The sequence below is a fragment of the Arachis duranensis genome, chromosome 4, assembly GCF_000817695.3.
Source record: "Arachis duranensis cultivar V14167 chromosome 4, aradu.V14167.gnm2.J7QH, whole genome shotgun sequence".
Lineage (NCBI taxonomy): Eukaryota > Viridiplantae > Streptophyta > Magnoliopsida > Fabales > Fabaceae > Arachis > Arachis duranensis.
In genome coordinates this window covers 107,250,815-107,264,370 of record NC_029775.3, presented here as the reverse complement: position 1 = coordinate 107,264,370, position 13,556 = coordinate 107,250,815, and the positions used below count along the sequence as shown (strand labels likewise).

Sequence of the window (13,556 nt, the reverse complement as noted above, 5' to 3'; positions counted from 1 at the left end):
CCCCGGATGTTAGCTTTCCAACCCAACTGGAACCGTATCATTTGGACCTCTGTAGCTCAAGTTATGGTCAATTAAGTGCGAAGAGGTCGGCTTGACAGCTTTCCGGTTTCTTTCATTTCTTCATGAGTTCTCCAACTTTACATGCTTTTTCTTCATTTCCTTGATCCAATCTTTGCCTCCTAAATCTGAAATCACTTAGCAAACATATCAAGGCATCTAATGGAATCAAGGTAAATTACATTTAGCTATTTTAAGACCTAAAAAGCATGTTTTCACTCTTAAGCACAATTAAAGGAGAATATACAAAATCATGCTATTTCATTGAATAAATGTGGGTAAAAGGTTATAAAATCCCCTAAAATCAATACAAGATAAACCATCAAGTTGGGGTTTGTCACCAGGTCGTGGCTGCCAACAAGCGGCAACCCTCCTACAGTCAAACCCGGTAGCACGGTAGAGGAGAAAGGCAGAAGGAACACGCCAGAGACGGCGGTCCGAGCAAGACACCCAGGTCGTTTCCTCGAGTCGGAAAATTCACAAATTACAGCCCCTTACCGTCCCCATCATAGAGGTTTATCAGCTGATAGCCGAGAAGGGAATTTTGTCAAAGCCCCAAGGTCCTGGCGGTTTCCTCATCTTCTGTGTGAAGCTCCAAGAGGCTCCTGCCCATCTCATTCGGTCTAGAGGACCAATGGTTCGATGAGGCCGCGAAAAACCTCCCATGGTCATCACGGCCAGAGTGGGAACTGGCCTCATCAAGCAGATCCTCGTGGACACCAGGGCTGACTCGAATGTCATGTTTCGCAACGTGTTCGATGCCTTGGGCCTACGGGATGCCGATTTAAAGACGCACCAGCACGGTGTTATGGGTTTGGGCGACCACTTCATCAAGCCAGATGGGATAATCTCCCTACCAATATCTGTAGGGTCAGGACAGGGGCGAAGGTCGGTAATGGCCGAGTTCGTGGCTCTACGAGACTCCACGGCCTACAATGTCATCTTAGGGAGGAAGACTATCAACGACCTCGGAGCAGTAATCAGCACAAGGATGTTGATAATGAAGTTCATCGCTGATGACAGATCCGTGGGATCTATAAAAGGAGACTTGGAAATGGCAGTCGCTTGCGACAATGCCAGCCTCTCCCTAAGGTAGAAATCTAAAGATGCATCGGGAGTGTTCCTCGTCGACTTGGACGCTAGAGTCAGCGACAAGCCGAGACCCGAGCCGAAAGGGAACTTAGAGAGGTTCAGAGTCGGGGACACTGAGGAGAAGTTCACCTTTGTAAACAGAAACCTCCCGCACGACCTGAAGGAACCTCTAATGGAAATGATCAGGGCTAACGGCGACCTATTTGCATAGACGCCAGCCGACATGCCGATGATAGACCCCCAACTACTGTCACATCACTTGGCCGTGTTGGCGGAGGCCTGACCGGTAGCTCAAAGGAGAAGGAAAATGTCGCAGGAGCAAGCAGAGGAGGTGGCCAGGCAGACAGCTAGCCTCCTCGAAGCAGGATTTATTCGAGAACTCGACTACTTGACTTGGCTGTCGAATGTAGTTCTGGTAAAAAAGCACAATGAAAAATGGAGGATGTGCGTAGATTATTCCGACCTCAACAAAGCATGCCCTAAGGACTGCTACCCCCTACCCAATATTGATGTGCTCGTCGACGCAGTAGTGGGATATCGGTATCTGAGCTTTATGGATGCTTATTCTGGCTATATTCAAATTCCAATGCACCGGCCAGACGAAGAGAAGACAGCGTTCATAACGTCGGGAGGAATATACTGCTACAAGGTAATGTCGTTCGGCCTGAAGAACGCCGGGGCCACGTACCAAAGGTTAATGAACAAGATATTCAGCGACCTCATAGGCAAAACGGTGGAAGTATATGTTGACGATATCCTTGCAAAAAACATCCGACCCGAAGACCTATTAAGCGACCTGGAAAATGTGTTCGCCTCCCTCCGACAACACGGCATGAGGCTCAACTCACTCAAATGCGCCTTCGCCATGGAAGCGGGAAAATTCCTAGGGTTCATGATAACCCAGAGGGGGGTCGAGGCCAACCCAGAAAAGTGCTAGGCAATACTCCAGAAAAAGAGTCCGGAGTGTGTTAAGGATGTGCAGAGGTTGTCAGGCAGACTCACCGCCCTATTCCGTTTCCTCGGTGCGTCGGCTACTAGGGTACTACCATTTTTTAACCTTAGGAAAAAGGGGATAGTGTTTGAATGGACCCCGGCTCTACCTATACTTGGCCATAACGGAGGAAGCGCTAGCGGCAGTTTTGGTATGGGAAGAAGGGAAGGTTCAACAACCAATTTACTTTGTGAGTAGAGCACTGCAAGGAGCAAAACTGAGATACAGCAAACTAGAGAAGCTGGCTCTGGCACTGCTAACCTCTTCTCGCAGACTATGGCAATACTTCCAGGGTCACCAAGTGGTCGTGAGAACGGACCAGGGAATCCGCCAGGTACTCCAAAAACCCAACTTAGCGGGAAGAATGATGACTTGGGCCATCGAGCTATCTCAGTACGATTTACGATATGAGCCTCGACATGCGATTAAGGCACAAGCAATGACAGACTTCTTGGTAGAGGTAACGAGGGACCCGACTGAGGAGGCGGGCATACGGTGGAGGCTCCATGTGGACGGGGCCTCCAACCAAACATCCGAAGATGCCAGGATCATTTTGGAAAGCTCTGCCGGGGTCATATACGAACAATCAATCAAGTTTTAATTCCCCGTATCGAACAACCAAGTAGAGTACAAGGCCCTCCTGGGCGGCTTAATCGTAGCTCGGGAAGTCGGGGCTACGAGGCTGGAGGTGTGTAGTGACTCACAGGTCATCACCTCGCAAGTAAATGGAAGCTACCAAGCCAGAGACTCGCTGCTGCAGAAGTACCTGGAGAAGGTCAAAGAGCTGAGCAAACAATTCGAGGAGGTCACGGTCCAACACGTTCCGAGGGAAAGGAACACACGGGCAGACCTCCTATCCAAGCTAGCAAGCACGAAATCGGGAGTTGGCAACCGGTCCCTCATTCAAGGCATGATAAAAGAACCAACAGTTGCCCTCCACCTGATAAAGATAGGCCCTTCCTGGATGGACCCCATCACAAATTTCCTAGAAAACGGCAGACTCCCTGACGACGAGAAGGAAGCTAAAGCGTTGAGAAGGGAGGTGGCCAAATATGCGATCATACAAGGCCAACTGTTTAAAAAGGGACTTAGCCAGCCCTTACTGAAGTGCCTGCATCCCGACCAAACGGACTACGTACTCAAAGAAGTCCACGAAGGGTGTTGTGGTCACCACATCGGGGGTAAAGCCCTAGCAAGAAAACTCATCCGAGCTGGATATTACTGGCCATTGATGATGATGGACTCCAAAGAATTCGTAAGGAAATGCGTCAAGTGCCAAGAGAACGCCAACTTCCACAAAACACCAGCAACCGAACTAAGTCTATTGACTTCCTCTTGACCTTTCGCACAGTGGGGAGTCGACCTACTAGGACCTTTCCCGATTGGCCCGGGACAAGTCAAATACCTCATAGTTGCCATCGACTACTACACTAAATGGATAGAGGCTGAACCACTGGCCAGCATATCCTCATCCAATTGTCGAAAGTTTATGTTGAGGCAGGTGATAACTCGATTCGGCATCCCGGAAGTCATTGTCTCTGATAACGAGACACAATTCACTGACAAGAAGTTCGCAGAGTTTCTCACCGGTCTGGTCATAAAATAGAAATTCTCCTCTGTAGAGCACTCCCAGACGAACGGTCAAGTTGAGGCTGCAAACAAGGTCATCTTGCTGGGCCTCAAGAAGCGGCTGGCCAACAAAAAAGATGCATGGGCTGACGAACTCGCCTCGATTATCTGGTCTTATCGAACAACGGAGCAGTCGTCCATAGGAGAAACCCCTTTTCGCCTGACGTACGGGGTGGATGCAATGATACCCGTTGAGATTGGCGAGCCGAGTCCACGATTACTTCTGAAGGGGGTAGAGGAAGCTGTGGAAAAGGACCTAGCAGATGAGGCTAGGGAGATGGCCCATTTGTCAGAAATAGCACTAAAGCAAAGAATGACCCTACGCTACAACACCAGAGTGCTCAAGAGAGAATTTGAACAAAATGACCTCGTCCTGCAACGCAACGATATCGGGCTACCAACTCAAGGGGAAGGTAAACTGCTGGCAAACTGGGAAGGCCCCTACAGAGTCAGAGAGGTAATTGGCAAGGGCGCCTACAAATTGGAGAAGCTCGATGACAAGGAAGTCCCGAGAACTTGGAATGCAGGTAACTTGAGAAGATTTTATTCCTAGCTCAAACACGCCGATTAGGCGATCCGACGAGCTCAAGGGTTTACTTTTGTTAATTACTTATCATGACAATAGACTTGTTTAAATACCGATTAATGTTTACTTGTCAAAATTACCTTCCCATTTACTTTTCTCCACTTACGCATCCCACGACAAGTTCCTTAGAATACATGTTAAACGGGACGACGATACGGTGTCTCGGGACTAATCACCCCGGGAGCCAACTAAGTTAACGCCATAACAAACGGCTACAGCAAAGCCACGACTTGGCTTCGCCAAATTACCAACATAACAGTAAACAAACACTAGCGACAAGCCAATACCAAGAAAACAGCAACAAAACAAAACGAAAATGCTACCAAACAAGCAGAGAAAGATAATAATCACAAGCCGACCAAGCAACTACTAAAGTATACCAAAAAGAAAGTTCCACAAGTTCCACAACAAAATCACAAACCCCATGCAAAAATACAAGAGATCATTTCTTGGGCATATCGACAATCTTGCCATCCTTGATTGTTTTGAAGACCCTGATCGCCGATGTGTCAAAGTCAGGGGCCACGATCTTCACTTGGGCTTTAAGAGCCTCTTCAGTCATCAGAATCGCACTTTTTCCCTGCTTCATGATCTCTTTATGCTTCTTCTTAAACTCTTCGGCTTCAGCTTGAGCGGCCTTAGCCGAGGAGACGCCCGTGTCACTTTCTTTCTCCAAAGCGACCACCCGACCTTGCGCGGCATTGAGCTGGCTTTCCAAAATCATCTCCCACTCGGTTAAACGGGATACGATAGCATCAGAGGTCTTCAATTTTTCCTCGGCAGACTCGGCCTTCTCCTCGGCAGTCTTAAACTTCTCCTTCGCCTCGGACAGCTGCTCCCAAAGCGTTTCAACTTGAGTTTTGAATTGATTATTGGCTGTAGCAGCAGATTCGAGCTTCCTACGCAGCGACTGCATCCCTGACAACTCGAACTCGGCCTTCCGAGCTATAGCAGCACCACGAAGGAGGGTACGATACATCCACCTCGCCTGCCCCACAAGGTCGGAGCCATGGAAGTGTTCCTCCGTGCCGGGAAGCAACTAGACTCTATGAAGGTCTTGGCATCGAAGTTCCTCTCGATCACGGTGAGGGCTCCTTCAGGGCTGGAGAATGACCTCTGCCTCTTGGGAGTAGGGATGACCCTCAAGTCGTCTTCCTCGGCCTGTTGAGCAGAAGACGAATGCCCGATACCAGCCGCCTCCCCATGAACAGGAGAAACGTGTGCCCTGTCAGAATTCTTGTCCGACATATCGACGTCACGGAGTGAAGGCACTGCCTGATCCTCCTTGTCCCCAGGAAGGGTTTCTGGCTTCCAATCAGCCTTCTCTTCGTCACTCTCCTCCAAAAAAGTCTTGTACAAACTCTCAAAGCCTGTCACCTCGGCAGACATTCCCACTACAACAAATAAATAAACAAGTTAGTCGTGTAATCGGCATAACCAACCAAAGCAACGGTAATGCAAGAAACAAGTCAGAGCTACTCATAAATATAATTCCGGGCGACCTTCCGGTTACCCATAAGAAGGTGGGGATTCACATGATTTCTCCAAAAAATGGCCAACAACACGTCGACAATCTTTTTGTCCACGACGGACATCCCCTTGTAAGTCACCTTAATAAAGGTGTTAGACCCCGCCCCGAAACTCCAATACGTCGGAATGAGGCGTTCTCCCTCTAACGACAACTAGAAGAGATGGCGGCCTTTGACTGGACGCACTTTAAAATACTTGTCCTTAAGCCCATGGTAAGAGTCCTCGAACAAGCCAAAAATTCTCTGACCCTGGGCAGATCGGAAGGACAGGAACCCTTTCCTCGCTTTCCCTTCCTTGGAAGGATTAGTGAGGTTGAAGAAATAAAGGAAAACATCGACGGACATCGGCAGCTCTTGGTATTCACATACCATCTCGAAACAGCGGATGGAAGCCCAACTGTTCGGATGCAGCTGCGACGGTGCCACGGAGACCCGGTTAAGGAGCGCCATTTGAAAAGCAGAAAAAGGAATACAAACCCCCACTTGGGTGAACATGGACTTATAGAACCAAATCCAGTCGGCGATCCGGGGGGAGTGGAAGTTAAGCTCGTATAGCTGTTCGTTAGGGTCAGGAACAAAGACGTCGTAGTTGGCTTCCTCATCAGTTCTGCCGCACAAGTACTCGGCTTGGCAGAACTCGGTAAGTTCCTCCTCACCCATTTGGTTCGGGGAATCCTTCACATCAGAAGTCACACAAGCGTATGGGTCGTATCCCGCGTTGGAGGAGGAGGCTCGTGAGACGATGCGAGGCATACCTACAGTGGGGGTACCACTCGGTTAGTCTACGAGGTCGGGGACTCAGAAAAAAGCCCAGAAACTACAGTTAGCCTATTCAGTAACTAGAATTAAGCATGGCTGAGGCAGAAACCAAGCAAAAGCCTAAAAAGCTAATACCCTGGAATGGTAACCCCCCTAACGCACCTACTTAACACTAAGGTCATTTAGCATACAAATAAAAAAAACAGCATGCATACAGAGGAACTAATGATGAAGGTAAAGTGAACACAAAGCAGAAAAAGAGGAGATGAGTGCTTACTTGATTAATTGTGTTGGCTGAGAGGAAAGCAAGAAGGGGGTGAATACTCAGAAACACGGAGATCATAGTAGGAAATTCAAGAGAATGGAATGAAAAAGAGCAAGGAAATGGAATGGAAGTGAGGAGTGAAACTGCCTGGGGGATTAAGAAACTGACTTGAAGCGCGAAAGGCAAGGGTAAAAAAGTCTTTACTCACAGGGTTTGAAACGACCCATTATGAGCATTAAATGCCCGACACGAAGAACGAGGCGACGAACGGTTATCTCCAGTAACGAACAGACACGCGCACGAGGGACACGTCCTCTCTACAAGCGGCCGATTTAGCAACAACGCTCGAGAGGGGGCATAACATGCCACCAATAGCCCTCACGACCATTGCTAGCGCGTTGGGGGCACTGTTACGGTCCGATCCAGACCATTTGCGGGCCGACCCGACCCACTGATTACCCGACCCAGACGGCTGGGTATGAGCAGCTTAACCAGAGACCCGGACACGCGTCCTTGACAGCTTTCCACTATAGCTATGTGAGGAAGCTTCGAGGAAGGTGGGTTTGTCCTTGCAGGGCCTACTTCTAACACGGTATATATGGGGAGGGCCCTGCCCCTCCCCCAAGGTACGCCACATACCATTCTCTCACTCTTCGCCTGTACACTTGGCTGACTAGAGCGTCAGAGTGTCTTTGCAGGTGACACCCCCCTTTTTTCTCTCCACATCAAGAGCTCGGAACATCGGCTACTCCAACTCCACTCTCGCGACTCGGTCCCAGGCCACACCCCGCCTATCCATCCGAGGATCCCTCCAAACCGTCCGGTACCCGACCTACCGAACAGCTATTATATAGATAATTTAGCTAAATAAATTATTTGGAAAATAATGTTATCAATGAGTTGCTGCATGCACCAAATAAAATTCAAACTTTTGATACTTATTTAAATAGACAAATGAATTAATAATTCGACCAATCTAAATTAATTACAATATTTCTTAATTTAGTATATATCTAATGCAATGGCACGATTTAGTATTTTGAATTTAAAAAGTTAAATAAAAATATATATATATATTGCAATATCAATGATTTAGTATTACTTTTCAACTTGAAAAGTTAAATAAGAAAATAAAAAAAACTATTAAAGTTTCACTCTTTATTTTTAAAAAATTCAATTTCTTCCATTCTTATTTTTTGGAGGTGAGATTGAAATTTTATATTCTAAAACTGAAATTTTTATTCTAATCTCTAGTAACTAAACATAATAAATCAATAATACTCAGATCTCTAACCTCAGTCCCAATCTTAAAAAACAAACGGGGCCTAAAACTCTGCTAAAAGTCTAAAATCCATGATTTACTAATTAAATGGAAGCTCAAAACTTAGTTCCAACCCGCGATTTAGCAGTGTAGGCACTAGGCACTAAAGTGAAGCAACGATTTATTCGAAGAGACAGATTTCTATAGTGGCGATTTAGTAGGTTTTATAAATAAAAATAAATATAAAAAACAAATAAAACTTAACTAATATCAACTCAAATGCAAAATAAATATAAAGAAAAATATTGCATATTAATAGTATTTGTCTACAAACCAAACAGGCGTGTTAAGTGGACAACTAATTATTATATCACACCAAATTTTGATATCTTCTAACCATTAGTCACTACCAAGCAAGCCATTTACAGAACCACTAAAAGTTGTTTAATTTATTGGTGAAAGTTTAAACAAGAAGCATGAGATTTTATGAGGTTAAAATCTCATGGCGTTAATATACCAAAAAAGAAGGTGAATATATACAAATTGAGGTTCTAATTAAGAAGGGGAGGGTAATTAATTAACAAACTAATAAAGAGAGTTGTAAGTGTAGCAAGTAGCAAGAATGGAAGAGATGCAGAAGAAGAGTGCAGGGAGTAAAGTGGTATTGAGGAGTTGACTTTGACCAAAATAGCCAGCGATAGTTATGGTTCCATCTGCAATTACTCTTGCTAGTGTTCCAGCTTCTGTTGACAACAATCCTCCATTGAAGGTTCCACGTGAAAGCCTTGATGACATCACTCTTGATAGTAGTGAAAGGTTTACTCCTGAGTGATTTTCATGCATCAGACTCCATGTTAGATGATCCACTACTATATTACTTTGTTTAATTAGAATGTTCAAGTTTTTTGTACTTAAGTTTTAATTGAGTCTATAAAATGTTTAAAATGTTGAAACTTACATACAGTTGTTTTCATGTGAAGTTGATAGTTAAAAACTGTTAGATGATAATTTAGTCAAACATGTCAAATTATCTGAAAGTTTTCAATTATCAACTTTACATGAAGACAATTGCACGTGAGTCTCGTACAAGTGGTCGAACCATAATTTGAAAGTTAGGGCTCATAGAAGGAACAAATCTGAACTACCTTCAAGAACCTCAGCAGATACAAATGTGATAAGGGCTGATCCAACATATTGAGGCACTGAATAAGGGATCACTGCTTGGAAGCTTAGGACTAGTCCTATGCATACCATGATTTCTGAACCCAACAGAACTTGTCTGCAAACAAAACCCATTTAAATAGTAGAATGAAACTACATTATTTTTCTAAAATATTAATATTATTGATAATAATATTTATTAAGAAGAAAAGAGGATTTACCTTTCCTCAAAAATGTTGCTGATGTAGTTTCCAACAACTATATTGACAGGAAGCACAGTTAGGCCAAGGCATGCAAGAAAAATTGCTACATTGCTTGTTGACCATATAAAATAGTACTCAGTCACAAGGCTTGATTCAGCAAGCACAATTTCCATTGCATACTTGAGCATGAAATATACATATAATTGAACCTGACAATATACAATTGAATCAGAATTAATGCATATATACAATTTGTTTGAACTTTTTTTCTATTTTGTTGTTAATTATGCTTGTCACCTTTACTGATGGGGTAAGTAACTTGTATGCTGCTACAATGGAAGTTATAGGCTTTTGAGTTTCTTTATCAGGATTTTCTTCTTCATCATCTTCATTCTCTTGTTGCTTTGATTCTGCTGTATTCATCAGCAATGGTTGTGTTTGTTCATCTTCTACTGCAACATGTATTTCTGGTCCTAACCATTAAAGGAACAAATATGAATACTGTAATAATAAATGAGTTTAATTTTGATGCACTCACAGTGTAAAACATTTTACATAATTGTGTAATTATATCCATTTTTTTGAATGACGATCCACGTGGTCAATATAAAAAGCAGTTATATCATTAGATGCACGTGTAAAACTACTTTATATATGTTAAAAAATAAATGTATCTAAAGATAATTTCAAGATACCGGCATTATTCGATTGATATGATACGAGAATTCCTTCATTCTTGTTGTTTGTAGGGTCCTTGAAACAAATCCACAACCATAAAAGATATATAAGCCATGCAAGAGCCATAACCCAACCAGGTAAAGTGTCCTGGTTCATGGTGAGGTTGAAAATCCTAAAATCTTTCTGCAACAACCAAGCAAGTGCAGGACCACATGCCATTCCTAGAGCGCTCGCGCTAACAAAGCCTGCCGAAGCCTGCATCCGAAGTTTTGACGGTACACAGTCGCTGATGTAACGCCTATTAACTGCTCTTGCAGAGCCTAACCTGAAATTTCAATGTAAGAATGATATGAAACATAAACATTCATTTGCTTGTGATGCAAGCAACATAGATTAAACATTAAGAATTATACTCTCTCCATTCCATATCAATAAATCGCTATGCCTCGTCTTCATACATTCATAAATCAATGCAAGAATGGTGTGTAAGGTGTAACATCATAAACACTCATTTGCTTGTGTTGCAAGCAACATAACGAAACAGAGTTTAAAACAGAGTTTGAAGCAGAGCTCACCCGCAAAAAAGGCGTCCAATCAAAAGAACTGGTAATGAATTCAGGTCATAAGCCAATGCATACAAGGTGTTTCCAATTAGAAGAACAATGCTACTGAATATTAGTGGTCTCAGATACGATCTATTAGACCACGCGCTGAAATAAACTGACGAAAACACTTGCGCCACGGCCATAGATCCAATGACCACACCACATACAGAGGCTGCAGCTCCAAGGTTCAAGGAGTAGTTATCTGCTGTAGGCACAATGATGTATGTATTGACCATGTACAAGAATGTGTTTGCCAAGTTCAATAGAAGTGACATGAAATGAAATTGATCATCCATGATGATTTGATTTTCAGGTGAAGATGGTAGCTGCTCGTTTTGCACGATAAAAGCGCGCCTTCCCAAGAACTGAAGGAAGCTTGTTGAGTTTGATAATCTGTCCACTGCCAATTTGATGGACTCAAGAATTGGATCCTGTAATCATAGAATAATTTTTCATGAAGAATTTTCAAATCTGAGTCAAGATTATTGCATATAATTTTGCTGAATTTGAGGACTAACTTGATGAGTATAGGAAGGTTGATCATATATTGAAATGTAGCTTCCTTGACATAGTTGTAAATCATGAAGATCTGCAAAGCTATGAGATAAGACTCCGACGACAGCGCCAATACCCTGCGAAACAAGCAATTATTTTCTTGAAACTGCTTCAATTTTACAAACACATGACAATGACAACAAAGGTTTAAAAGGGGTTGGAATTTGGAACTTAGAAACATTACCACATGCCTGAAAACCTGCCTTAACTGCGAATAAGGATGATTTGCGCGCGTCTTCACGTAATAGTCTGTGAATTTATAGCCAAGCCGTTTGTCAAACTTCTTCAAGATCTTTCTCAGACCAATTGCATTCATTTCTAGAAAATGAAGAAGTCGCAGAAGATCTCGGCCGACTTCTCTGTATGCTTCTTGGAGTTCAGAGATGTTTGAATTATTCGGCTGCTGTAAGAGACTGTGGTGCTCTTGTGCAAGATCACACAGCCTGTGTGCTAAAACTCCTTGTTGTTCAAGCAGAAATAGAACAATCTTTTCTATCTGCTTGCAACACAAGTAACCCTTAAGTATGATCATGCTTGCAACACAAGTAACCCTAAAGTAAAAGTTCTATACATGACAACTTGAAGGGGAAAAGAAAGGGTTACAATATTTTTTAAAAATGATAAAAAAAAATACTAAAGGCATCTTAAGTACTATTCCTTCTATTTTGTAAGGTGAAGGACGAAAAAAAAAAAGAACAAAAGAAGTATTAGATACCAGTTGGATAACGACACAAAATAGTCAAAGAGAAATGATATTTGTACTCATTTTATCAGGTCAATTTACACTCGGGTACTATTAGATTTGGTGCGGTTGCACCTTAAATAGTGCCATGATGAAGATACGAATGCTAGCATGTGAATTGAGTCCCTTAAATATGTTTCAAGGAAATGGCATATTTAAAAAATTAAAAGTATATAAGTGCATGCATAGGAACCTGAGTGTCTAGCAGCACTGAGAAGTCTCTGAGAACATTGTGGCGGTTTTGTGCTCCAACCTCCATTTGTTCTAAGTATCTCTTCACTTTCTTCTTCATCAGTTTGTAGTTAAAATAATACCTGTAAAATTCATTATAAGCATTTATTTCCTGAATTATTCCAACAATCACTAAAAGGGTACCAATAAAAAAGGGAAAAAAAAAAGCCTGATGCAGAACAGAACAAAGTATATGAAATTTCAGAAGAGAATGAATCAAGATAAATAATCCTTCAAGAATTTTACCCTTTCCATTCTTGTATTTGTGATTCTCTCAACTTCTTGCCAAAGCCAACCATTTTCCAGAAAGAAAAATCGGTGCACTATATCAAATAATTAAAAAGATAAAGAGATTGTCAAAAACTCATAACAAAAAAGCTTCAAGCTATTATTATTGAAAGCTTTTATGAAAGGTTCTTGAAGAGTAGTAGCAGAAACCTGATAATGAAAACTTCAATTGTTGGAAGATCAAAGCAGAAGAAGAAGAAAACAAGAATTTAAGGCAAAAAGATCATCATCATGGCTTTGCTTTCTGAAATATATAGTTTAGCTCAATTAGGAAACATAGCCTTTAAAGATTTTCTATATTATAAGAAATGGAAAGAACAAAATCTAATTAAAACTTCTGATTTTCTCCATGACAATTGTTTCTTTAATAAATTTGATAATGGTTTTTTTTTTCTCCATTTAATCTTCCACATTATTTACTTTCATGGATAACATTATCGGTGTAAGCAAGAAAAATGAACACATAACAACCACAAAAGTTACATATATATTAAGATGCTTCACACAAGAAGAAAAGTGGAATTAAAGAGGAACAAGAACATCAACACACTACATAAATACTTCAGAAACTAAAGTTTCCATGACAAACTGATGAGAAAACACGGTAAAAGACTAAATTTGCATGTTATTCATTACAAAAAAAAAGGGAAGAAGAAGAAAGAAGAAAAACATATAAAAGAGAGAAGCCTTTTTTTAATGATATGCCACTCTTTTATAAATTTTATAATTTATTACTACTTGCTATTATTTTCAACTTATTTATTTATAGGTTATTATTCTTGACATGAAAACATTTTTTACCTTTACGTAAAGTTTTAACTCAAGAAAATATGGGACGAGAATAATGTGGATTTTCAAAATTTTCATCATATATTAAATTTAAACATAAATATAATATCATGCCATATTAATAAATATTAAATC

At 42.0% G+C, this 13,556-nt stretch overlaps 2 protein-coding genes across 3 annotated transcripts; one reads left to right on the top strand and one right to left on the bottom strand.

Annotated features, from left to right (window-relative positions):
* Positions 1-2,416: 2,416 nt before the first annotated feature.
* LOC107485583 (uncharacterized) lies at positions 2,417-4,322 on the top strand. The gene is made up of 4 exons (XM_016106124.1): positions 2,417-2,474; positions 2,767-3,395; positions 3,492-3,641; positions 3,747-4,322. The coding sequence occupies exons 1-4, from the start codon at positions 2,417-2,419 to the stop codon at positions 4,320-4,322; spliced, it is 1,413 nt and encodes a 470-aa protein (XP_015961610.1).
* Positions 4,323-8,590: 4,268 nt separating this feature from the next.
* On the bottom strand, positions 8,591-13,246 carry LOC107485616 (SPX domain-containing membrane protein At4g22990). Of its 2 annotated transcripts, none has more exons than XM_016106156.3 (11): positions 12,783-13,246; positions 12,591-12,667; positions 12,307-12,427; positions 11,556-11,867; positions 11,335-11,448; positions 10,787-11,247; positions 10,229-10,536; positions 9,831-10,000; positions 9,552-9,742; positions 9,315-9,448; positions 8,591-8,993 (listed from the first exon to the last, which is right to left on the bottom strand). In XM_016106156.3, the coding sequence occupies exons 2-11, from the start codon at positions 12,641-12,643 to the stop codon at positions 8,755-8,757; spliced, it is 2,103 nt and encodes a 700-aa protein (XP_015961642.1). In that variant the 5' UTR covers positions 12,644-12,667; positions 12,783-13,246; the 3' UTR covers positions 8,591-8,754. The 2 variants fall into 2 exon arrangements, with proteins under 2 accessions (XP_015961642.1, XP_015961641.1); XM_016106155.3 differs by having other exon boundaries at positions 9,831-10,006; positions 12,783-13,238.
* Positions 13,247-13,556: the final 310 nt, after the last annotated feature.